General features: G+C 45.1%; 3 protein-coding genes across 6 annotated transcripts in view; 1 reads left to right on the top strand and 2 right to left on the bottom strand.

The window, feature by feature from the left end:
• The first annotated feature begins 686 nt into the window (after positions 1-686).
• Positions 687-6,585, top strand: dynlt1b (dynein light chain Tctex-type 1b). Its single transcript, XM_056580648.1, has 5 exons — positions 687-870; positions 1,029-1,070; positions 1,669-1,792; positions 4,068-4,145; positions 4,339-6,585. The coding sequence occupies exons 1-5, from the start codon at positions 745-747 to the stop codon at positions 4,407-4,409; spliced, it is 441 nt and encodes a 146-aa protein (XP_056436623.1). The 5' UTR covers positions 687-744; the 3' UTR covers positions 4,410-6,585.
• tmem181 (transmembrane protein 181) lies at positions 4,318-11,987 on the bottom strand. Its single transcript, XM_056580647.1, has 17 exons — positions 11,875-11,987; positions 11,332-11,435; positions 11,128-11,192; positions 9,729-9,819; positions 9,388-9,509; positions 8,946-9,062; positions 8,761-8,841; positions 8,191-8,290; positions 7,799-7,929; positions 7,292-7,383; positions 7,121-7,178; positions 6,789-6,891; positions 6,658-6,709; positions 6,489-6,571; positions 6,289-6,378; positions 6,138-6,204; positions 4,318-5,746 (listed from the first exon to the last, which is right to left on the bottom strand). Exons 1-17 carry the CDS (start codon positions 11,880-11,882, stop codon positions 5,662-5,664), a joined length of 1,449 nt encoding a protein of 482 aa, XP_056436622.1. The 5' UTR covers positions 11,883-11,987; the 3' UTR covers positions 4,318-5,661.
• A 694-nt stretch (positions 11,988-12,681) lies between these two features.
• tulp4a (TUB like protein 4a) overlaps positions 12,682-24,863 on the bottom strand; it is a 35,969-nt gene continuing 23,787 nt past the window's right edge. Inside the window, exons 11-16 of one of the 4 annotated variants that reach the window (XM_056580643.1) lie at positions 22,675-22,698; positions 21,912-22,056; positions 20,271-20,442; positions 20,058-20,151; positions 16,279-19,958; positions 12,682-16,125 (exon numbers count right to left, since the gene is read on the bottom strand). In XM_056580643.1, coding sequence (XP_056436618.1) covers positions 16,009-16,125; positions 16,279-19,958; positions 20,058-20,151; positions 20,271-20,442; positions 21,912-22,056; positions 22,675-22,698 — 4,232 coding nt within the window. In that variant the 3' untranslated portion in view covers positions 12,682-16,008. The remainder of the gene's footprint in view (positions 16,126-16,278; positions 19,959-20,057; positions 20,152-20,270; positions 20,443-21,911; positions 22,057-22,674; positions 22,699-24,863) is intronic. The other 3 variants (XM_056580645.1, XM_056580644.1, XM_056580646.1) reach the window with 3 other exon arrangements.

The raw sequence follows: 24,863 nt of genomic DNA, 5'->3' as shown, positions 1-24,863 counted from the left end.
CAGCTCTGTCGAGCCAGGTTTTCCCAAGAAAGCCTGGGTATGTTCAGCGAGGTTCGTGGTATACCCCCCAGGCCCACCATTTAAACGTTATTTATTTATTTCTTTGAATGAAACGTAATTGTTGAACGCCTGTTAAGGGTGTAAAATGCTACATCTGTTTAACCACATAAAAGCAGTGAAGAAACTCTTTATTTTAAGAGCAAGACTTAAATTGCAAAGGGAATCAAATCAAAGAGTAAAATGTAAAACTACATAATGCATTTCCTGCAGAAAATGCGGTGAGTGCTGTAATGCAAAGTTGGAAAAATGTTTTATTAAGGCTATATAGCCTAGTTTAAGACGTAAAGAAATGTTAAATGGCTTCAAGGTTGGAAACAAAGTCATTAAGTTAAGCAAATAGCTTATGTGATGAAGTTTGAATACATCTCACTTAATTAAAGCATTTAAGATAAGGCAAACTAAAGCCTACCATAAACATAACATTTAACCCTGGCTCAGACAAGCTCCTGCGTGCCCACTGCACCGTCCGCCAAAGGACGTCGGAAGGCGTGGCTGACGGATGGGGGAGCTTTCCAGGGTCGTCAGAGCCCAAGTAGTGTCACAGTAATTAAATTTGTATACGTGATCTGATTGGATGACGGATCCGTCGCTGCCGAAAAAGTTACATTTTTCAACTTTTGGACGGAGCCGAAGGCTCCAACGGAGCGCACGGATGCATTGCTCGTCCTTCCCCATTCAAAGTCAATGGGGATCAGTCAACGGACGGAGGCAGTGGGCACGAGAAGGAGGCTACCGCGCAGGCGCAGTGGTGAGCTCTGCCCTGCGGTGCAGAGTGGTCAGGCGATGGAAGAGGACCAAGCAGCGGAGGAGGCAAGTCAGGCACATTGAATTAGCGGTGTATCTACTTTTATAATGTGTAAAGTGTACTTATGATTCATACTAAAAGAAAAAAAGCAAACGAATAGCACACAACTAAAAAAGTGACTCCAGTTAAACGTTGTGTGTGTCTTATTTTTATATCGTGCTAGACCGCCTTCGTCGTCGAAGAGGTGAGCACCATAATTAAAGAGGTAAGACTGAACAATCGAGCCTGCTGTTGTGTATTTATCATCGTTAAACGTGGACTTGTTAACATTAGCTAGGAGGCTATCGCTGACGGATAGCGACCCGTTGCTAAGGACGACATTATGGTTCCCCAACCGTTGCTAAGGACACCACGATGGTAACTAACATTTGCCATGACGTTATCACCTGGCGAGCAAGGCAACGCACGATTCGTTGCTGAAAGTAGTTTAATCTCTTATTGCCTTTAGTTGTGATGTCATTCTTACTTAATCACATAAACAGTATACATATTAGCAACTGTCCTGGTCTATCATAGTAAATGCTGGCTAAACAAACTACAGTAGTCTCAGGGTTGGGATTAGTGATTGGCATTTGTTGTGTGGCTGTGAAGATCCCTTAAATCCGTGAAACGTGGACTTGTTAACATAAGCTAGTAGGCTATTGCGACCCGTTGCTACGGACAACATGATGGTGGCTAACCGTTGCCATGACGTCATCACCTGGCGAAAAGGCAACACACAGTCGTGGCTGAAAGGTGGTTCATCTCTTGTTGCTTTCGTTTGTGATGTGGTTCTAACTTTAAACCTTGCGTTGTGTCGGTAGTCTGTAGAGGGGGTGATTGGGGCGAATGGCTACCAGCACAGCAGGGTGCACCAGTGGACCAATAATGTGGTGGAGCAGTGTCTGAGTCAGCTGGGCAAGCTGAACAAACCCTTCAAGTACATCGGTGAGTGGATGGAGAACAGCCCTCTGGTCATATGGGGCTAGTTGGAACCCTTTGCCCGCTGCACACAACTAGACCTTTTACACACACACACACACACACACACACACACACACACACACACACACACACACACACACACACACACACACACACACACACACACACACACACACACACTATCAGAACAGCTTAGCTATTCTATATTTTATCTCAAATGTATTCACTTGTTCCAGATTTAACTCGCACATTCTTTGTTTTTCCCAGATTTAGCAGATACACACCCCTCCAAACTGCACTGCAATTTCCATGACGCATATATAAAGATAATATTATATGTTAAATCTAAATCTAAAGATTTAGATTTCTTAATACAATATAGCTTCAGATTAAGCATTTTGATTTAGATATAAATATAAAATGTAGATTTTGGATGTCGATTGAGATCTAAGATTTAGATTGAACACAATAAAATGTTATATATCTGGAAAATTTAGTGTGGAGGTGGGTCTATTTGTTAAAGATCCCATGGCATGAAAATGTCACTTTCTGAGGTTTTCTAACATTAACCTAGCGTTCCCCTAGCCTACCTTTGCTACCCCAGTAGCTAGAAATTTTGTTGGTTGTAAAACGAGCACTAGTCATTCTGCTCCGCCTTTGAAAAAACGCTCAGACACACCGTTTTGGAAGTTTCCCTGTAATTCGTCATAAGGGGAGATGCCACCTCCCCTTATGACTCTGGGCTTGCCAGCCCAGAGAATTTGGTACCACCACAAAGTACCACTGCCTGGCAGTGGGCAGTGGGCAGCCAGCAGCGGGCAGCGCAGGGTTCAGTCTACTTCAGATTGATGTGGAAGTGGAAGAAGCAGAGATGTCGGAGAACCCGAGGCAGTTGTTTGTGATTCATAATATCGTCTGGAGGCGCCCACAGCTTTTGGCTGTGATAATATGTATTATATGATATGTAGGCTATTATATGATATTCAGATATAGAGCTCCAGGACTATCTCAGACATCGTTGAGCCCCGCTGCCCGCTGCCCGCCGCCCGCTGCCGCGAGGCACCACCACCGCAAACCACGGCTGCGGGCGGCGCCGGGCAGCGCCGGGCAGCGCACCGCCAGCGCGGTTTAGTCTACTTCAGATTGATGTGGGAGAACCAGAGAAGTCGGCGAACCCGACGCAGACGTTTGTGATTCATAATATCATCTGGAGGCGCACACAGCTTTTGGCTGTGTGTCATAATATTATATGATATTATTTAAATATAGAGCTCCAGGACTGTAACGCAAGTGTTGTACACTTCTTTGTTATTTGGATAACACTTCTGCTGTTGGTGATACGGCGCATAACACGTCGGACTCTCGTCTCTGGTATTTCTACAACGAGACTCGTCGTGGGGGTTATCTCAGCCCAGCCAGGGGGGAAGGAACTTTGGCTTTGGCTCCCTGAAGTATATGAACCACGACATGGAGGAGAAAGGGATTGTTGCCCGCGAATGTCTCCTGCTTGAGCCCCGCTTCCCGCTGCTGAGGGACCACCGCCTCGGCGCTGCCCGCTGCATGAGGCGGTGGTCCCTCGGCAGCGAGGCTCCGGTGGGAGACAATCGCGGCAACAATCCCTTTCTCCTCCATGTTGTGGTTCAGTCTACTTCAGATTGATGTGGACGTGGAAGAACCAGAGACGTCGGAGAACCCTACGCAGTCGTTTGAGTTCATGATATCGTCTGGAGGTGCACACAGCTTTTGGCCGTCATAATATATATTATATGATATAGATATCTATGTATAATATGATATTATTTAGATATAGAGCTCCAGGACTCCAGCCGGAGGACCCGGAGTGTTCTAGAATATTTACAGAACACGGCCAAAGGCTGTGTGCTCCTTGCCATTGCGATACATCCAAACAGATCGCATGGTACCATGGCCGCAAGGTGCTCAGGGCCAAACCCCTACCCTCCTCCTTTGACCCGCCTCTCTCTTCCTCATTTGTATTAAAGCTACAGACACCGAAACAGTGCGTTTGGGGAAAGCTCAATGTACGACTGGCTCGTAGTGGCTGTAATTCTGCACCACGCTGAATTTCGGGAACGTCTTCAAATACTATGTTAGGGGCCCAAAAATATCTATATTTATCTATATCGGGAAAAAAATAAACCTAAGCTTGAGCTAAATCTGGAACAAATGAAGCAGGTGTTCCAGTAGAAACAGTTTCCAAACGGCCCCCATCCTTTGCTCCCTTTTGGTTGCCTTAAATGGCTTGTTTGTGTGCCTCCAGTGACCTGTATCATCATGCAGAAGAACGGAGCAGGTCTGCAGACAGCCAGTACCTGCTTCTGGGACAACACCACTGATGGTAAGGCTGGAGGCGTCATGTTATTATGTGCGATCACTGATAGATATACACAAGCACTGATAACATGATAATAACATGAACAGTCAGCACATGTTCGTATCACAATAAGATCACTTGTCGTTTTTTTAATATCATTGGAGGAGAAATGGAACAAGCTATTGAAGGAAATGTTTGTTATATTGTATCGCCACAGGAAGCTGCACAGTGAGATGGGAGAACAAGACCATGTACTGCATCATGAGCGTGTTCGGCCTGGCCATCTGAATTCACTTCTGAACGTTGACTTTTTTTTAAATGACATGTATTCTCAGGTTTAATAGGGATAAACTTCACTGACATATCATAGGTGTACTGTTTGGATAAACTTTTGTTATAGATTCTGATACATTTTCCTCCCACCCACCAACACACACGCAGAATTTAGTTCACTTATGATATAACGGTGCAGAACACAATTTTATTTTAATAAGCAACACATATATTGCAAGTAGGTCCCTCAACACAAAAGGTACCATATGTACCACTCTTAAACATTAAATATACTTAAATGAACAGTTACATTCATAAAATAAATCAAAGTCTATCAAATGCAATTTAACCCTGGTATGACAGTCAAGGCACAATCTCGATCAGAATACTTTAATTCATTTTTTCAGGCGAGTTCAAAATTGCACTTGTATAAACAGCAATGTGTCTTAACACTATTACAGTAGCGGAGAAAAGTGGTTGTTGAAAAGAGGTTTCTTTAAATACTTAACCGTTTAAAAATTGAATTGGTCTCATGGCTTCACATCAATAGCCAACATTACTGGTCCTGTCATTTTTCTTCTCACGCCACACACCAAAAGCATAATGCAAGTTGCAGAAGAAAACAATCACAACAGTCAAAAACTAAATAAGTGCAATCATAAGCTGATCACAAAAAAGCTTTGTTTAAGGAATGGAACAGTCCTATGAGTAGCCAATGTCTATAGAGAAATCAATTTTGGCAAGGGCATACACATATGCATGCTAAACTTGCTTTTTGAATCCGATATTGTGGTCTCGGATTTCCAAAAGAAAGCGTTTCCTGTTGTATCATTGGCAGTATGATAAGTAAAACAAGCACCAAAACGTCAGTGGTTGAACATAAAGCACATACACAAATATTAAAATATGAATGAAACCCATTAAAAATACCATATTGGCAACTTTCCTGCTCCGTCATAGTAAATGCTGGCTATCCAAACTGCGTAGTCTGAGGGCTGTGATTAGTGATGGGCATTTGTTATGTGGCTGTGAAAATCCCTAAAACCCATGAAAGAACATTAACTGTAGTGCGGAAAGGGTTTTAAACATTGCATAGCTGCAAAACTTCAGCAGAATGACATTCAGTACACATTTATCATCTATCTTAAAAAAAATATTTATGTACAGTTTCATGTTTTATTTCTTCCTATATGTTCACATGGGTTGGCCATGGTACAAATCCATACTCTTCCAACCGGGAAAGTCAAGCAAGAAGGAGATTCAGCATTCAGTCACTGTCACTCTCGTCCTGGTACTTGGCAGTTGCTTTAATGGCGCGGCCGTTCTGCAGGGGCATCTCTTCATAGTCACTCCTGCAACCCAAAGGGACACCAAGAGGCAAACTGAGTGGAGTAGAGGAGGTCAAATCAAACCAAGAACAGGTCAATAATGGGAGCCTGTAAGACACAGGTTGTTGTGTCATGTGGTTCTCAAACTCTTTATGTTGTGTACCAGCTTGGAGTAGCACCTTCATGCAGGAGGCACATTTATTCCTTTAACATATTTTAAACAACATTTTAATGATCTCACGGTTAATGTATGTCCATTTGTACTAGAATTTTGATATTGTTTTTAAAGATAATTTTTTTGGAGATTCCTCTGCGTGCCACTTATTAGCACAATTAACTGTGTACCACAGTTTGAGAACCAAAGATGGACTCTACTTTCAACATGATGCATCATTGTGGAGGCGTTGAATCTTACCCATATATCACTTCATCATCCGAGTCGTTGAGCATGGAGAAAGCAGGGTTGTCCTTCAACTGGGAGTCTTGAAAATTAAATTCAAGCATTAATGCAAAATCATGACAAAGCAGCCAAAAATAATAAGAATCAAATTAGGAATGATACATACCATAAAGAGCATTTGTAGAAGGAGAGTACACAAACGCTAGTGTGTACAAATAAAAGTTGAGCAGGCCATAGAAAGATAAAAATTCGGCGGGTAAGTTTCGAGTAAAGGAAACGTCAGACACCAAAACTTCACTCAAACATGCAACAATATAAAAATATCTTCAGCCATGAAGTGAAATCCTTAACAGTGAAAAAGGATATAGTTTTGGTAGTGGGTGGACAGCTCAGCCACAAAGTTGTCTTGAAGAGCCTTGGCACCGAACCGCAGGTAGAGTATGACCATACTAGAGACATGAATAGTCAGGGTTAGGTTCAGAATGGACAGGTAATATTGGGACCATCCACGTTCTAAATTCCTTATAAAACATACCTTATAATTAGCACCACAAGGGTCAAAGATGTCAAAAACCTCAGCCGGAGATCTGGTGGTACATTTGACATGGGTCAATGGAGTGAAGATGTTTCTAAGGGAGTGCCAATGTCAACAATATAATAAGCTACCTGAGTAGGGCATGTTCTTGAGTTCTGAACAAGCTCTGACCACCAGGAAGATGAGGTAGAGGATGTAAAGCGCTACCACAATCAGGAAGAAGATCTTCATGCCCTACAGATAGAGATTTACTACATCTAGCTTCAGCGGACACACCTTCCTGAAAGATCATTGTTATCTCACAAAATTTGATTTATTAATAATATTTATTGAGTATTATGCAACAGGAACTGCTTTTATAAGCCTGTTTAGGTTATGTAAATTAACTCTTACCCAAGCCGTTATTTCATAAATATCCATAATGCCTGAGACAACATTGTCATTAATAACAAAAACAACTGACCTCGAAGTTGGCTATGTCGACTTTGTATTGGTAAGTGGGATCCTGGAGTTCATTGACTCTGCATGAGAAGGAGAAAGTAAAGTAAAGTAAAAAATAAAAACCAAAGACAGCAGAGTGTTGTGTACTTCACACTGCAACCAGTACTAGGCTGGGTTGATGATTCGGACTCACGTTTGCCATATCCCCAGTGTGACGGCCGCAAGCCACAGCAGACCAACGATGACCAGTTTGGGCATGTAGAAGGTGAGGAATCTTCTCTCCCCCTGAAGAAAGTAAAAAGGTACATGGAGAAAGGGATCAACAACAGATGTGTGACTGTGTAATCCCTCTGGCTGCCATAGTTATTTCCCTAGATAAATGCAATGTTTGCAATGTTAAAACTAAAAATCATTGATCTGAACCACAAATTATTTAATCGGACTTCTTGCAACAGGCAACTGCTTGCCAAAGAATAACAAGATAACTTGCCAGCATCAAAATATCAATACTGATAATTTACTTTTTATGTTGTTATAAGACCCCTTCTCAAATAAATAGACCTATACTTCCGCCTACTTTTGGTACGCTGCAAAAAAGTCACACAAAGTCAATGTTATAATCCATTATCCGGCATATAAAAATAGTTGGGTAGATAGGCTAGTACGTAATACGTATATACATACGGACGGACGGACTCACCTGGACCCGGATGCCATGGTAGACGCAGAGCCAGAAAAGCAGCAGGGCACAGAGGAAGAGAGCCTGGAAGAAGGTGTCCAGCATCCCTGGGAACCAGCTGTTGACCAGGAAGGACAGCGGGAAGAAGGGGTCTGAAAGTAGACAAGGAGGGGCACTCAAAATGAGCTCCCTGGGGTCAGGACTCCGGTGGAAAGGGGATGTAGTACAATCCTCTGGTCTAGAAGGAACCCTATTTCAACTGTGTAGTCGTTGAAAGGTCAACCAAATGAGTGCAGTGGCCTGTTTGGTGCACAGACCAGCCTACACAGAGGGACTGTATCCACTCAGAGTCCCATGGGGCCACATGTTCCAGCACAAGGGGGCTTTATAAGGGATTTCCACCTGAAACGTACCGTTGTAGAGCAGCAGCAGAGGCAGGAGGATTGACATCCACTTCTGCTCTATCCCCCAGTCCCTCATGGAGAACTTCCTCAGAGAATGAGCAAACAAACACTGCAACAGAAATGGAATACATTTCAAATCATGCTGAAAGTGCATTTTGTTGTTGTGGAGTCGGCCGGTTATTTTAGTAGGACCCTTCAGCGGTGTGATACACATTTAATGTACTCATTTAAGTTTGTAAGTGACCAGAAGTTAGGATGGAAAATCAAAAGCATATAATTTCTAGTGTTTCATCTAGTGAACTAACTGCTATACCTTTGAGTCAATTAACATTTCATATTTTTTAGGTTCACATTTAACAAAATATAAATGAACTAGAACAGAAGAAAAAGAGAAATGTATTTGTTAAATACAGTAAATAAAGCCTAGGAACAATATAAGCATGGGGCTGCCTAGCTGATCTTATCTAATTATTATGCTTTTTTCATGCGATTAAGCCAAACTGAAGCCACGACTAACATCTTAACTTATAAATCATGTATTCAAAAATGAAAGACTAGAACTCAAGCTTCTCTTCTTACCGTGACCATGAAAGTCAGGACTACAAAAACAAACCGGAACCAGATTTCCACTTGAGAGAAGGTTGGATTGTATGTTTTCCACTGTGTGCAGAGGAAAATATATTTGACCAATTACTACTATTTTCTGAGAAAAATCAATGATACCTTCAATCAATTTCAAGAACTATGTTTCCTCAGCCACTTACCACAAAATCAACCTTGAAGTCATACGTGACATTCTCAAGACCTTTGAAGCTCACAGCGATCTGATAGCAGGTGTAGTTCAGGTACCCAAGGTGCACTACGATGATCTCATCACATGTCTGAATTGGGGAAAGGATGGGTAATGAAGAAACAAACCATATCAGTGCTGCTTGAAATAACGTTGTTCCGTCTCTTAATGCCTTATCCTTCAAGTGCTTTCTTCACAATTCGAAGAATTTAGTAATTATCAGATGTTTTTTTCCAAAGTGACTCACTGAACCTGTTAGCAACATAACAGTTAGGAGTAGGTAGGGGTGAGGCGTCTTGCTCATAGATGCATACAGGTAGACTGGGTCTTGAGCCCTGAACCCAAAGTAGTTGTATTTTGCAACCTGTCCAAAGGAAAAAGAAACCAACAGGAAGGGATTTCCCATGGACACTCACGTCGAGGCAGTGCAGCGTGCGTGACTTCTGATGCACGTTGTTGCTGATGTGTGTGACGCTGCCGTCCGGCATCACTCCATTCAGCACCACGTTGAGCTCAAAGGGCTGCTCGAAGGCCACCACTAGGCACAGAGGCGGAACATCATTAGGGGGGAGGGGCTTGTCACACCAATGTTGTCACTAGAATTATTATGGATATCGATCAAAATGCGATAAGGTCTGTACCTTAATTAAATTTTTATGAGAGGATGTACCTTAATTAAAAAAAGGTTTCCACCTGAATATATAGCGGTAGACAGAGCACTTTAACGGGGAGGGAGGTGTGCAGTGTGGGTTCTTACCATTGCGATGAACCACTTTCATCGCACAGGTCAGCCAGAGTTGCTGGTTGTAGGTGGTGAGAGGCTCCGACTTCAAATTAAATGGCACCGTCTGAAATAAAAGGGTATTTGGGAAAAATACGATTTTGATTACGGCCCCGTTTACACAAGGACGCTTGCGGGTGGAAACAACCAAATATTTGATCGGGAGTGCCTTTAGTTTAGACGGTGACGCCGTTTTTGGGGTTTAAAACGCAAAAATCTGAAACCACCCTCCAGAGTGGAAAACTTGAATACGCTCCGCCGTAGCGTTTCCGTCTACACTGCCAAGACGCAAAACTCTGCTCAGATCTGCTCACGTCGCATACGAGTTTACGTCACATACAGCGCCAGTGCAGGGAAATAAACAAACATGTTGGATTATTTCCATGCGTCGGACCGTCAAGCTGCCCTGGCAGCTCTAATAATCTTACAGGAGTCTTTCCACGAAATGTACAGGATATGTACAGATAGTATTACTGAACTGAGAAGGATCTGTAATTATGTCTTGGTTTTCGCAGATAAGAGAAGAAGGAATATTCTACGCATGCGCTCAGACATGCTGGTGTTGTGTGATTGTGTATCACAGGCCACCTGACATGCATACCCAATCGAAATCCACACACTTTTGCATCCCCGTTTGCACGCAGATTTCCACGCTCACCTGAACGTGGAATAAAAAGTGAAGACGCGACGCCACTTTTGCGTCTTCTGTTCAGACCACATCATGTAAAAGTAGCCTAAAAGACCAATCTTAAGAGATTGCTGGATGCAAACAACCTGCAAATAACCCTCCTACTGGGCATAATTTCCTGAAGGGGAGATTGGAATGATTAGAACTTACTAAAAAGCATACGGCCCAAGGCACAAGGAACCATCTTTAGCCCCTAAAGTAAGCAGCCACGGTCAATAAGGAGGTTGTTTGACTAGATAGAAATACTATTCCGAGAGGCAGGTTAGGGAAATCTGCACTTCCATTAGATTTAGCAAAATAAAGCATAGTCTATTTTTGGGTCCACAACAGAGGAGTCCAGGTGGAAGGTCTGGGAATAGAGTTAGAGAGTGAAAAGAGCACTTTCAGGGCAGGCTTTGAAACCAATTAGCGAGCCTGAAAAATACACAAATGTATTTGTATTGTGGCCATGATGTCAACAGTGACAAGCAGTGGGCCGCAGATTGTCCTGTAGCTAGCAAGAAGTTGCAGTGATGATGCATGTTGTTCAATGTGTGTCGACTATCAGCAATAATATTTAAGAAACAGTTAGAAAATGACCAAATTCCTTGTGTGGCTTCAATCATGAATTAATACATACATACATAATGCATACAACAAAATGAAGTACTGCTCCATACAGGTATCTTCTCAACATGCCAGACCGACCTTTACAGAGTGGTTCTTCAGAAGCAACTGATCAGCATTGTGCTGCTCATTGATGACTTTAGGACCTGGAGGACACAAATATGGAATATTTGTTATATGTTTATAAAGTGTAAGTGTGTGTGTGTGTGTGTGTGTGTGTGTGTGTGTGTGTGTGTGTGTGTGTGTGTGTGTGTGTGTGTGTGTGTGTGTGTGTGTGAAACTCACCTGAAACACCAATCAAAACGGTGAGGCCAAAGCAGAGCAGGAAGACCACGAAGACCAGGACGAAGTGTCTCTTAGAGAGCGTGTAGAGCCGCATGGGGGCCAGTCTGTTAGGACAACACCCAGCGTGTTCAGAGATCAGAAACGAAAGCCAGGACGCATTGCATACTTTAAAATAACACTAGACGCTACTAGGGATAAATCTGTCAACAGATCGAGGAAAACATCATTGAAAATAAATGTCCCCATCTGGGGTAGAGATTGGCTGGCAGATAGACACTCAAGACAACCCTCATGGGTTAAATAAATCAAGTCAAAAAAGTGACAGGAAACCAGCGAGATATTAATTGTTACCACTAAATGTAACCACAGATAAACTAGTATATTATTACAGCCGCCCTGATGCTGATACGTCAACACTAGCTCACAACACGATGCTATTTGGTGTTAGCAGCTGGAGGCCGATATAAAGTGTCGGGCACCAGGACCCCACGCCGAGGCTTCAGTGTCACAATATGTTTATAGCCGAACAGTTTTTACACTTACAAATCCATATTGGTACTTCCAGCTCTTTACACGGAAAGAATACAACCCAATACAAATAGAGTCCACATCCGTGTACCAGCATCAATCTGCGACAACTAGGATGCGCCGTCATCAAAGGGGAGGAGCTGTAGTCAACAAGGATACATCGTCATCAATGGGGAGGAGCTACAGTCACGTGGGCGTGGCGTCAGAACCTGTGGTCAGTGACTGATGAGGTCACACATCATAGGGTTTCATTTAATTTATTAATTGGGCTGCTCAGTAATGGATTTGGAAGTAGTTTTGCAATAATGTGTACATTGCACACATGAGGTAGATACATTTTAACGTTTCCCAAATGTGAACTACTTTGCAATATTGGGCGGAATGAAAACAAACAGTGGTAGGTTGGCGGACTTGTTGACTGGGCTAGTAGTAGGTTAACTAAAATGAGTACCCTAAAGCCTGCATAGTCTAACATTTATTAATTTAGTTATTAATATTTAAATATTATTTTCCCCCCTGAAAGCATTATGAGCGAATGTCAATGGAGAAGGCGGCGCTCTAACGTGCGATTCGCCGCATTGGCCTGCTGTTGAGTGAATACATTGCATTATTTTTACCTTTAGATAATGCTGACAGGTTTTATCTTGATTCAGTTTGATGACAAGCTCATGGACGGTTCTGTTCAACTTTATTTTTCCGAATTAGGGAAAAATAAATCATGCAATTGGGTGGAGGCAACACATTCAATGCAGTCTTCTCAAATTCGCACTGCAGTGACATTTCTTCATCATGACTGCATTTATAAACCTCACCTACCTGTAAAAGCGATCATCTCTGTAAGGTATTAGATCCTCCTTGAAGTCGTGATAGGCCTCCTGTATCTTCCTACAGAAGTATTTGAGCTCGCTGCAGAGAGGGTTTTCTAACACCGAGTAGTCGGTGTCCATTATGGACTGGCGACTGGAAATGGCGATTCAAAATAATCTGCAACCTTTAGAGGACAACCACGTTATCTTTCTTTATTGTTTCCTCGGTGGATTGAAACTGCCGACGAAGCTGTTTTGTTTGTGTGTGGGTACAAAAAAAGCATTAAACCCAAAGAGGGGCGTAAACACACATCACACACACACACATACCATAGGGGGAGAGGGTCACGTGGGCCTGCTTCAGCACCACGGAGAGCGGAAGGCGCCCCTTCACAATAAACCCACATCTCCATCACAATCCTCATCCCCACAAAAGGTTGTTGAATAAGTGTTAAAACCATGAATAAAACAGTAACCTGGAACATTTTCTCAGAAACAATGAGTTTTTATTCAAAAGATGCGTGACATAATTGTAAAATGATTTACATGGCATGCCTTATTCATTCACTATAAACATTCAGTCACCAAATCATACTCAACGTTTTTTTTCTTCCTTTTTCTTTAGGGCTACATCTACTAGTACAAAGCACATTTCTTTTCAAAAGAAAAGTGGAATGCGTTATAAAGAGGTTGTCTCATCCATTAAATTACAAGTGAATAATTAACCAATGTCTGTAGGAAATTCTGATTAGGAACGGTGAATAATGGTGTGTATCTGAAGACTTAGTGTTTATCCAAATCTAACTGAACAAATAATGAGGAAAAGGAGTGTGTTAGAACCCTACAGAAGGAAAAAAAGCAAATAATAAACAGTAGCTTCTTTTCAGGGTAAAAGTACACACCAATAGAAGGTAATAGCTATAACACTGATGGGATTGATAGACCGCACAATTTAATACAGACACACCGGTTACATCCTACACAACTACACTAAACAACTGGGCACTTGCTCATTCACATCTTTTTTTTTTTTTTTAAACCAATGCAAACTTCACAAAACACTGTATAATCTGCCCCACCCCCTCCTGCTCAAAGCCTTCCATGTTACCATCTTACTATTCGTCAACAACTTGAAACAAACCCTTGACACAAAGAAATAAGTATGAAAAGTCCATAAGTAATATACAACCTTTGGGAAATTATGACGTATAAATTAAAGGTATAGGACAGCAACACTGCCAACAGGTTTTGAACAACATTGTGTAAAACTGCGGTCAGTATGTGATGGCAAAGGAAAATCTTTCTTCCTAAGAAACTATTGCACAACTAACACAAAACAAGATATTGTCAGCCATCTTGTTAACACCATGCCTATTGTCTTTATGCTGTCAAGATTAAACGATTTCTCCATCAAAGTTCATTAGACCCCATCTGTTGACATGTATGTCATTTAAAAGAGAAAAAAGCTACATGAATGTAGTAATCCAGTCCATTTAATATCAAATCGTCATTGACTGCTCAAAACCGATATTTTGTTTTCATTAAACAGACTAAATCCTTTCCCTCTCCAGGCGTCTTTCCTAGTTATCAGTTCATATCTTCATTGACCAATAGTTTTTGGCACATTCTTTCTGGACTATGTGTACCACATTTCATTAGGCCTTAATCTTTGAACGGGTCAAAAATAACCCAAGGGTCACACACTTGACCAATCTCCCCTTCAGCTAGATCAACAAACTGCGTCCTTCAATGTTTGGTTTGGGAATGGAAGAGTTCCTTGTGTGAAAACTCTCTTTTTGACAGTTTGTGTTTCCTTTGAATTTGATTTCTGTTGAGGATATCTGGTACCGAAACCCAGCGCAGACAGCCCTGTGAACTACTGTCTCCCCACTCCACTAGCTCTGGGGAGTTCCTATGTATCAATGATACTGGTTGATTACACAGCGTTTAAATAATGTATGAAATGGCAGAGGTACAATATACAAAAATAATTCCTGTACCTTGCAAGTGTTACAAGTTTAGCTTTGTCTCTTAAGGTGGCGGGGCATATCCCCGAACTAACTAACTAACTCACTTCACAGAAGTGATGGCAGCAGACAAAAAAAGTGAACAAAAACATCGCTTGGCGCCAGAATTTAGGCTATTGAGGGCCATCTTTAAACCTCAAGTCACCATAAGAAGGGTTAATATCTCAATGACAGTACAGGATTAGTCAGTCAATACTATTCTTTACAACCCTTCAATTTGGATATCTTCAGTCTATACAGCGAAATTCTAACTCAGCCGTCTTGCTCCAAAACAGAGTAGATAGGTTGAAAGCCATGTCAGCAATTTACTAAGATTGTTAGGGGAACACATAAACAATGACTAAAAGGTAGAATTCAAAGTATAGACGTGGTAAACAAACAGATAAATTAAACCCATCGTGGATGAGCAACAGTCCTTCCTTCAGACTCCCACCTTGTTGTGATGATGGCTTTGACTAAGCTTTATTCATTCCCTTACCCTTCCAGGTTTAGTAACAAGAGAAGTGAATTCAATCATGGTTCCCCTTAAACAACACGTATCAATGTAGCCTCAAATTCAGCCACAGACATTTTGAGTGTAACAAAAATAAAATGTCTGAGAGCGTAAAACAAAATGTGCTCCTATTCTCTACAAAGTTGAACTTCTGTATTTTTTTAAACAAAATATCCCAAAGCAGTTCAGTAAATACAGTGGTTGCTGTTTTCACTGAATGTTGTACAGCAATGGATTTCAGTGCCCAGTAGTACCTCTGCATTCTCCTGCAACCTCCCCGCAACCCCCCCCCCACCCCCTCAAAAAAAATAAGAAAACCCAAATGTTCAATCGCCAGGATGTGTTTAGTTTTTTTTTTTTTCAAGTATTACAGCTGCTCCTCTTATAGACCACACAGAAACAAAGGCTTCTGGTAGAACCACTCAAACAAGATACATAACCGCTTGTTCACTGTTTACATAAGTCTTCTAGCTAGAGCAATATTTATTTGCAAAATGGCCCAAAAGCTCAGCTTCTGGACAGGCCCTCCCAGCTGGGGGCCTCTGAGGGGCCGAGCGAGGCCGCCCTGGGGACAGACTTGGCATCCGCAGCCAACGCTTATTGCACCGACTCTACTGGCAGCATTGTGTAGTGCAGCATGGTTTAAATCGTCCCCACCGGATCAGGGAGGACCACTGTAAACCTCTTCCTCGTCTCCAACAAAATCAACTCAAAGTTAAGAAACTTCAGACGAACAGCGCTTGTTCAGCAGATGGCAATTGAATCTCTAAATCTCCTCCTGAATCTAGGGAGAGAGGGAGAGAGAGAGGGAGGGAGAATGGTATCATTTGAGGCGTTGGGTGACGTTGGCCAAAGCCACAGCAAAGGCTTGCACAGCAGAGAAGGGATACTGGAAATCCAGGATGTAGGCATTGCCATCGATTCTGCCAAACTGCATCACCTGTGGGGAAGCAAACTAGTTAGTTCAACATACGGCCAAAGTCTAATTCCTTTGTTTAAATTTTAAGTATATATTATATATATATATATATATATATTTTACTAACATGAAAAATAGTGGAAGAGATACATCTTAATCCAAACTCCTCCTCACCTGTCGCCCTTCCAGTTCAATCTGGAAGTTCTTGGCCGACTCTTGTGTGACGCGCCCCCCAAAGTCCAGCTGGTACACCTGGGTGGCTTCGTTCCACAGTGGCTGTTTGTTGGCCATGACGTACACAAAGCCCTGGCTGCCCAGTCCTCGGTCCTCCTTCTCGTTGGCCTTGCGACACTTGAGCTCCTCCAGCTCGCTGGCGGCCCGCAGGCTCCGCTTGCTCTTCCAGCCCTTCTTCCCGCTCTGGTTCAGCAGCTCGTCACCGCTGATGAACAGCTCGGGCTCGCTCTCCGAGCTGTCCTGGAACTCGCTGTTGCCCGCCGCCTTGCTCAGCTTCTTGGCCTTCAGCTGCTGCTCTTTCTGTCCCTTCAGCTTCTTCTTGTCCCTGCTGCCCAGACGTGGGCTGGAGATGAGCGAGTTGAAGTCCCCGAGCGCGCGGCCCTCCTTCTTGGACTTGCCCCCCTCGCCGAGGGGCGGCGGCGCCTCGTCCTGCCGCCCGTCCGTCCGTTTGCGGTTCTTCTTGCCGAACTTGTCGGAGCGCTGTGGCGCAGGGCTCTCAGTGAGGGAGAGGACCTCCTGGAACATCTCCCCGGCGTCTGCCGCCATGGCCTCCGGGGCCCCCATATGGCTCTGAGACTCTGCTGGGGGCAGAGAGGAGGTAGTCGGAGGAGGAGGAGGCGGAGAAGGAGGAACCGCTGGTGGAAGGGTAGCCGGGGCAGGAACCGCGTAAGCGTTTTTCTCCAAGGCCGCCAATTGCGAGGCCTTAGGGGGCAGGGGCAGAGGCGCAGTAGGGCCGGGCACAGGGGGACAGGGGCTGTACGTACCCCAGGGGGCATGGAGGGCGATGGGAGGGATGGGGAGCCTGCCACACGAGCTGCCTCCGGGGTACATGGGCGGAAGAGGACAGCAGGTGAGGTTGGCCAGGTTGGCCGTGTAGCCGGGCGGTACGACCAAGGCGGCGTCCTGCTGTGGCAGAGGCACCGGGGCCACCATCTCCTTAGGAGAGGAGCAGGGACGAGGGGACCCAGGGATGGGCTGCATCTGTGGCCCTGAGTAGGATGTAGCCGGGGTGTACTGGAGAGAGATCTGGTAACCGGCGGCGACCGCTGCGGCATGGAACGACGCAACGCTGGGGCTGGTGGGGGACTTTGGAGAAAGGATGAACGGAAGCCTGGAAATGTCTAGGTGCTGAGCTGGGCCCAGGATGAGGGGAGGTGGTTTGTGGGCTCCTGGGGGCCCCGTGGGGGTCAGAGTTGCTGTCCGTTCTTGAGGAACCCACACCTCATCTGTGGTGGCTGGCTCCCACTGATAGGGAGGGGGTCGCTTGACCACCAAATCAGACATGTCAGCTCCTCCCAGTGCCAGATGCCTCAGGGACTGGTTGAGGTTCTCGTCCTCGGTGAAGGCAGAGTTGATGTAGTCGGTCCTGTCCCGGCCGCTCCCACTTCCAGCCCCGGGCCCGTCCAGGGCACCCAGCAGGCTGTAGGAGGACTGAGAGGCCAGCAACGTAGTGCTGTTGGAGTGGACAATCACTGTGCTGTGCGGAGCCCCGTTCCCAGGAGGGAAGTCCTGCCTGATGATTGTCCCCCCAGCGATGCCGTTGGTGCTGCCTGGAGCCGGACCCCCAATGCTGGATCCACTGCTACACTGGCTGCAGGTGTACAGGGCGGTGGGCGCCCTCTGCTGGTAGGAGGCGGCCAACGGGGCACTGTTCTTGGCTTTAGGGGGCAGGGGTCTCGGTTGGTCTAGGATCTGGGAGACCTTGAGAGCGGCCTCTCGGCTATTCCGCCTGAGAGTGGCATGGATGAGGTTGCTGTCCAGTCTCGGGTTCCTACTGGCAGCATTGTTCTGATTGGCCGGGTCTGGGTAAGGGGGCGGATCTCCACTTGGTATGGAGTACCGCGGAACAGTGAGTCTGTTGAGGGTAGCGGAGGAGTAGGGTAGCTGGATCTTCTTGCCCTCGGCTGAGGATGAGGATGAGGAGGTGACCCTGAGTGTGGCTGAGCTGCCGGGGCTCTGCAGCGTGTAGACGTTCTGGTTGCAGATGAGCCGGGTTCTGGGCCGACACACCTCCTCCACGTTGCCACTGCTGTCAAAGGTGGTGATTCGCTCGTAGCCCAGGGGCGTGGGGTACGGCGTGGCCCCCGATGGCGGCGGGCCCGAGGGATACTGAGGGAAGTCCGACTTCTTCATGCCCAGGTCTGCGTGCTGAGGAGCTCCGCCGGAGGAGGCCGCTGCCGCTGCCGCCACCGTCCCTGGATAAGGGGGCGGGGGGTTCATCTTGCTGAGCTCTAGGGGCGCACTGAACACCACCGTGTCGCCCTCAGCCAGCTGCAGGGCGGGGCGGCCGGCCTTGATCTTCAGCAGGTGCTCGTGTTCGACCCCGTGCCCACCTCTCTCGACCGCCACGTCCGCCAGTAGATGAGGGATCTGGATCTGCAGGGCAACCGGCTGCAGTAGGTGCAGGGCTGCACCTGGAGACTGAGCGGATGACAGCGACGATGCAGGCATCTGAGCTTGGACTTGATGCTGCTGTAGCTGCTGTTGCATTTGAGGATTCTGCTGCTGCTGATGTGTTTGCATTTGTTGCTGTTGCTGCAGCTGCTGATGCTGTTGCTGAAGCTGCTGCTGCTGCTGTTGCTGCAGCTGCTGCTGCTGCTGTTGTTGTTGCAGCTGCTGCTGTATGTGTTGTATGTGCTGCTGCTGCAGATGCTGCTGCTGCATGTGCTGCTGGAGCTGCTGTTGATGCTGCAGCTGCTGCTGCTGCTGCTGCTGGAGCTGCTGCTGCTGCTGCTGCTGCTGCTGCATTTGCTGGATCTGCTGCAGCATCTGCTGCTGTTGGAGCTGTTGATGATGGTGCTGAAGCTGTTGTTGCTGCAGTTGCTGTTGGTACTGTTGTTGTTGTTGTTGTTGATGCTGTTGTTGGTGTTGAAGCTGTTGATGTTGGGGCGGTTGATGGTTTTGCTGAAGATGCTGTTGTTGGTACTGTTGTTTAAGATGCTGCTGTTGATGGTTAAGATGAAGATGTTGTTGATGCTGTTGAACCTGTTGCTGCTGCTGCTGAAGTTGCTGCTGCTGCTGTTGTTGAAGTTGCTGCTGCTGTTGTTGAAGTTGCTGCTGCTGCTGTTGTTGTTGAAGTTGCTGCTGCTGTTGTTGAATTTGCTGTTGCTGTTGTTGCTGTTGTTGATGGCGACTTTGCTGCGGCTGTATTTGCTGTGGGTGATGGGAGGATGACCCCCCCATGAGGTGACCCATATCGACCCCTCCAAAGATGACCTGCCCTGGACTGGAGTACCGGGCTGAGACTGCGTACTGGGCTGTCTGGCCCTGGTCCGAGCCCCCCGCAGTGGCCCCGTCGGGGCTGGCCATGGGGCGGGAGAGGACGTCCAGCTGGACGTTCTGATTGGCTAGGAGGGACTGGACCAGGCCGATGCTTTGGGTGGGGGACATGGCCTGGGCGGGGCTGTGGATGGGGGCGATGGGGATGTTGACACTGCAGGGCGGGTTGTTGACGTCGGGGACGGTGGTGCCCGCAGCAGGGAGGTCGTCCTCGTCCTCACTGAAGACGTTGGGACTGAAGACCGGGAGGTTGATGTAGTCCATGGAGACCTTGCGGACCTCGGGCAGGTAGACGGTCATCTGGCGCGGCTGCAGGTGGAGGAGGCTGGTCTTGTAGATGACTGCAGGCAGGGAAAGGAAGAATATTAAGGAAGGTAAGAAAAGCCACATGCCATGATTATTGGATCACATTTTAGCTAGCAGAGTGGACAGTGTTTTACCTGCGCCGAGGTTGGTGGGCAGGAACGCAGCCAGCCCCACGATCTTGAACTTGGTTCCCCAGATGTTTGATGTGACCTGAGCAAGGTAATTATGCTAGGCAACGCAGAAGAAAAAAACACCAATGAATCCTCTGCTATTCTTAAATGACAACACATGTGACATCACATCGTTGTTGTGAATAAAATGGCATTGTGAACAGAAATCATCACTACCTGTGTGATGTCATCTAGCGGAAATTCTCTCCGCGTGAGACTGGGAGAGCCAATGGAGGGCTTCCGTATGGGTAACCTTGGCGACCTTGAGATCTCTTGCGTTGCGCGGGACAGTTTGGGGGACTTTCTTGGATCGATGTTTATCCTGTTGGTAAAGGGACAGACTAAGTCTCTACAGAGAAAATAGCAAATGGAAAAAAAATGGTTTAGGTATGCGGTGAGTGAAGTAAGCAGTACAATGCAAAGAATTCCAATATGGTAAGATTGTAGTGAAGGACGTGTGACTCAAGGACAAGTAAGGGCCAATGTTGATTAGAAATGGCCCTTTTGAGTGAAGTCATAATGCTCAAATATCCTTGCACCTTAAAAGGTAGCACCCTCATCCTCATCGTCCCACCATCGTCTTCAAAACCGCTTATCCGGGCTCGGGATGCGGGGGCAGCAGCTCTAGCAGGGGGACCAGACTTCCCTTTCCGCGGCCACATTGACCAGCTCTGACGGGGGGATCCCGAGGTGGTCCCAGGACAGTGTTGAGCTATAATCTCTCCTCCTAGTCCTGGGTCTTCCCGAGGCCTCCTGCCCACTGGCGCACAGTGGGCATCCTTACCAGATGAACCACCTCAACTGACTCCTTTCTAAGCAGAGGAGCAGCGGCTCGACTCCGAGCTCCTCTCATATGGCTGAGCTCTCACACTATCCCTAAGGGAGACGCCAGCCTGGTAGCTCCCCTACTCTCCAATTGAAAGGTGTTATGTTGCCATTTATACTGCAACTTTAGGCAAGAAGTCTTATATACGGTCGACTTCCCCCCGTAGTGTATTGCAAATGAACACCTCCCGCCACTTCAGCCCTGGCCAATCCATAACAGTCTCCACAATCAATCCCTTTAACTTTGTTTACTTTATATCAGACCTTAAATCCCATGATGCCCTTTTCCCTCCAGAATAAGGGTGTATACACAGGTTATGAAGAACGGGAAAACCAGCCAGAAGCCGGTTTTCTCTGCCAGAAAAACATGCTATGTTTACACTATGTGCGACTTAGTCTCTTTCAAATGCGGTTCAAACAACAAAATGGCCGTTGCATGTCGTCAACGTCAAACTCCAGAACTTCAACGCGCTTCTCCTGGCAAAGATTGCAGATTGCCATCTTTCACACCAAAGTCAACAGCCAGATGTTAGCAGGTGTAAGAATGTTTTCTTCGTCAGGTTGGAGAGGGGATTTAGGATCATGTACAACCCTTGTTTCACTGAAGTTGCTTGGTAGATGATGATAGCTCCCTAGATGATGGGTTCAGGCTCCATCAAACAAAGTTCTTTACAGTCAACAAGTAAGAATTGTTCATCACTTGCTTTAACCGGTTTTGAATATAGTGTCACATTTATTTTTTTATAAAGAATGGCACACGCCAAAGCAACCATAATCAACAAACGCAACGCAGAGTACATGGCGTGCGTAAGACAGAGTGTGTGTGTATGTGTCAGAGAATGTGTGTGTGTGTGTGTGTGTGTGTGTGTGTGTGTGTGTGTGTGTGTGTGTGTGTGTGTGTGTGTGTGTGTGTGTGTGTGTGTGTGTGTGTGTGTGTGTGTGTGTGTGTGTGTGTGTGTGTGTGTGTGTGTGTGTGTGTGTGTGTACTCTCACCTGGGAAGTTTGGGGGATTTGCTGCCTCTGGAGATCTTTGGGGATTTCTTGCCAACCCAGTCATCGCTAAGCTCTATGTCGCTGGAGTCTGAGCAGTTACAGCTGTCAATCATGGAAGAGATCAGTGTGTTGCTGTAGACCTCATCTAATAAGGAACCAAGAAGAGGGCAAGGGGGGAGATGCAATTTAATCTCAAAACAATGGCTTACATTACTACCCATATGCATTGTCTGGCATGAGTCTAGCAAGACGCTTGAATCAGGTCATTGCCTATTCCACTGATCGGAAGGCAATTTATTTTTGCATATTTATTTTAAGAATTTATTTAGCATTTTCATGCTTCATGCATCAAGAGTTAGACAGAAAATATCGCCCCAAATATCGATACTTTAATAAATAAAATAAGCCACTCTAAACAGCTTGGACCATGAACAAAGACCAAAATCCATCACTTTATCTTTTCACTCTCATTTTATATTCATCCTCGTTAGACATATATCATGATGTATCTTTATAGGATTGTCTAACAATATATTGATTATTGCAGAATCGCAATACTATCGGCATCGCGGGCCATGTTTCGCGTATGGTATCGTGAAGTACCCTGTGATTCCCACCCCAATGATCATAATAGGTAGTACTTTATATGGCACCAACAGACAGATGTTGTTCTGATGCGGTGGGTAACCTATAAGACCTGGTGTTTACCAGAACCCCTGATGTGTTGTGTACTCAACAGTATGTGTATATAATTTCCACTCACTGGTGCTGAATGTAGAACTGCCAACTGAAAAAGAGTATATGACAAGTATATGTGACATGAGGGCTTAGATCATGTAACAATTTTTCAAAGCAACTCTACAAACACCAATACAAAAGCATTAATACAGGGATATGGCAGATACATCTTTGCTTCCTCATCTCCTTGATTGATCTCCTTCTCAGAATATTTGTTTGTTAACATGTAGGTAAAATAAACTAGAAAAAATGAGTTAGAAAGCATGAGTCGTCATGCAGCCAGGGCAGTACCCCCTGGTACGCAACCACATCCTCACATATCCACAACATATGCTATCAAATAAATGGCATTTAACTTTTCGTGTGTGTTTTTCTGTTTGGGGGTGTGAGGGTGTCTGTATGTCTGTGAGTGTGTCTGTCTGTCTGTGAGTGTGTCTGTCTGTCTGTGAGTGCGTCTGTCTGTCTGTGAGTGCGTCTGTCTGTCTGTGAGTGTGTCTGTCTGTGAGTGTGTCTGTCACTGCTGTAGGTCAAGCTCATCTATTTGATGGCCATTATACAGTGTAACTGGGCTGCAATCATTTCATGGCTTGCTTCATCTATCACTGGGCCAGAAGGGGAGCCGTTTGATTGATGAGGAACCCAGGAGCCATCGAGGGCCCATTAAGCTGTCTGTAATTAACACCAGTCCATTTCCGCCCCTCGTCTCTCACTGCCAACGCCAGAAGTCTTCACCTTTAAAATTCTTCAATCAGCTGGGAAAAACTTGCCAGATTATGTCAAAGCAACAAAACGTACATCTTTCAACTGAAAAATACAAGCTACCTACCAACGTGTTCATGGTTTCACAGTTATTAGGGCAAAGCATACACTACATAATTATGTTAGCACAGCTGAAAGCTGTTGAATAAAAGTGGTTAGTTGATTGTATTGAATACATGAAATTGTCTGGGTGACCCCAAACTTTTGAACGGTAGTGTATATATGAAGGGTTTCAAAGGTGAGTACCTTGTGTACCTTAAAGCAAAATTCCGGTATTTTGAACATTGAGCCCCCTTTCTGGTTTGTCTAGGATGAAATAGAGTGGTTGATACTGAAATTTTGACTATTGGTCCTGTCTCGGGTATCTGGCTCATTTCGAATCGCCTCATTGCGATGTAGACCAGAAACAGAAAGGGGGGCTGGTTGTAGTCCTTTTCCTCGGTTCTCCGTCTCAACAGTAGGGCTATAACGGAACGAAAGAATACAACCAGCCCGCCTTTCCGTTTCCGGTCAACGAGCAATGAGTCTTCCAACCGAAATCAATGGATTTACAAAATGCTGAATAATACACGACAGAAACTGTATTTCGCTACGATACTTGACTTGGAACTAGGGATGTGAATAACTCAAATTTTTCATGGTCGAATAATCAGTGGGTGGTATGAACGAATAGTCGATTATTCGATGTCTGCCGACATTCACATAGGCAGCCATGGATCATCGGCAAGAAATCACTTAATATCTTAAACGCAAAAAAACAACTACCTGCTAAGTAGTTCCACTCAAATTGTCTGTTGTGAAAAATGCATTAAACTGTAATCAGAAAACGTGGTTATATGCTGTAGACCCTATAGTATCTGTTGTATAAAGGCTGGGATGAATTTCAAATTATAAATATGTACACTTTATGTTGAAAGTATAGACCGTCGCGAATTCCATTGAAACGAATGGCGCCGTTATTTGGTATTCAAAACGAGAGCTGGTAAATTGCGAAAAATGAATTACACTGTAATCAGAAAACTCTGCGATATGCTATAGACCCTAGAGTATCTGTTGTATAAAGGCTGGGACGAATTTCGAATTATAAATATGTACAATGCATAACGTTAGCTCTCTGGCTCATAGCTGAGCAGACTAGAATACTTCCTGTTGCCAAGTCGTAGCAAAGGTCCGTCCTATTTACTGGAGGAGTGAACAACGTTTCCGTTGCATAAGAACTTTACGGGAAGGTAATGATAGAGTACTAAAGTGGGAGGTCACGTTTCCATAGCAACCGATATTCGGTTCTACACAAACCAAAAGAACCAAGGGGAAATCCTATGCCACACGAATTGATTCGCGAGTTTGCTTTACCAATGATGCAAGTAATATTGAGAATATATTGTCTTCATATAAAAAAAAAAAACGAAAGTAACGTCGTCAAACTTTTCCTTTTAATAACCCATGAGGAATACA

The sequence above is a fragment of the Gadus chalcogrammus genome, chromosome 21 (assembly GCF_026213295.1).
Source record: "Gadus chalcogrammus isolate NIFS_2021 chromosome 21, NIFS_Gcha_1.0, whole genome shotgun sequence".
NCBI classification, from domain to species: Eukaryota; Metazoa; Chordata; class Actinopteri; order Gadiformes; family Gadidae; genus Gadus; species Gadus chalcogrammus.
The sequence above is the reverse complement of the archived record's forward strand: the minus strand, read 5'-3'. Positions and strand labels throughout refer to the sequence as shown.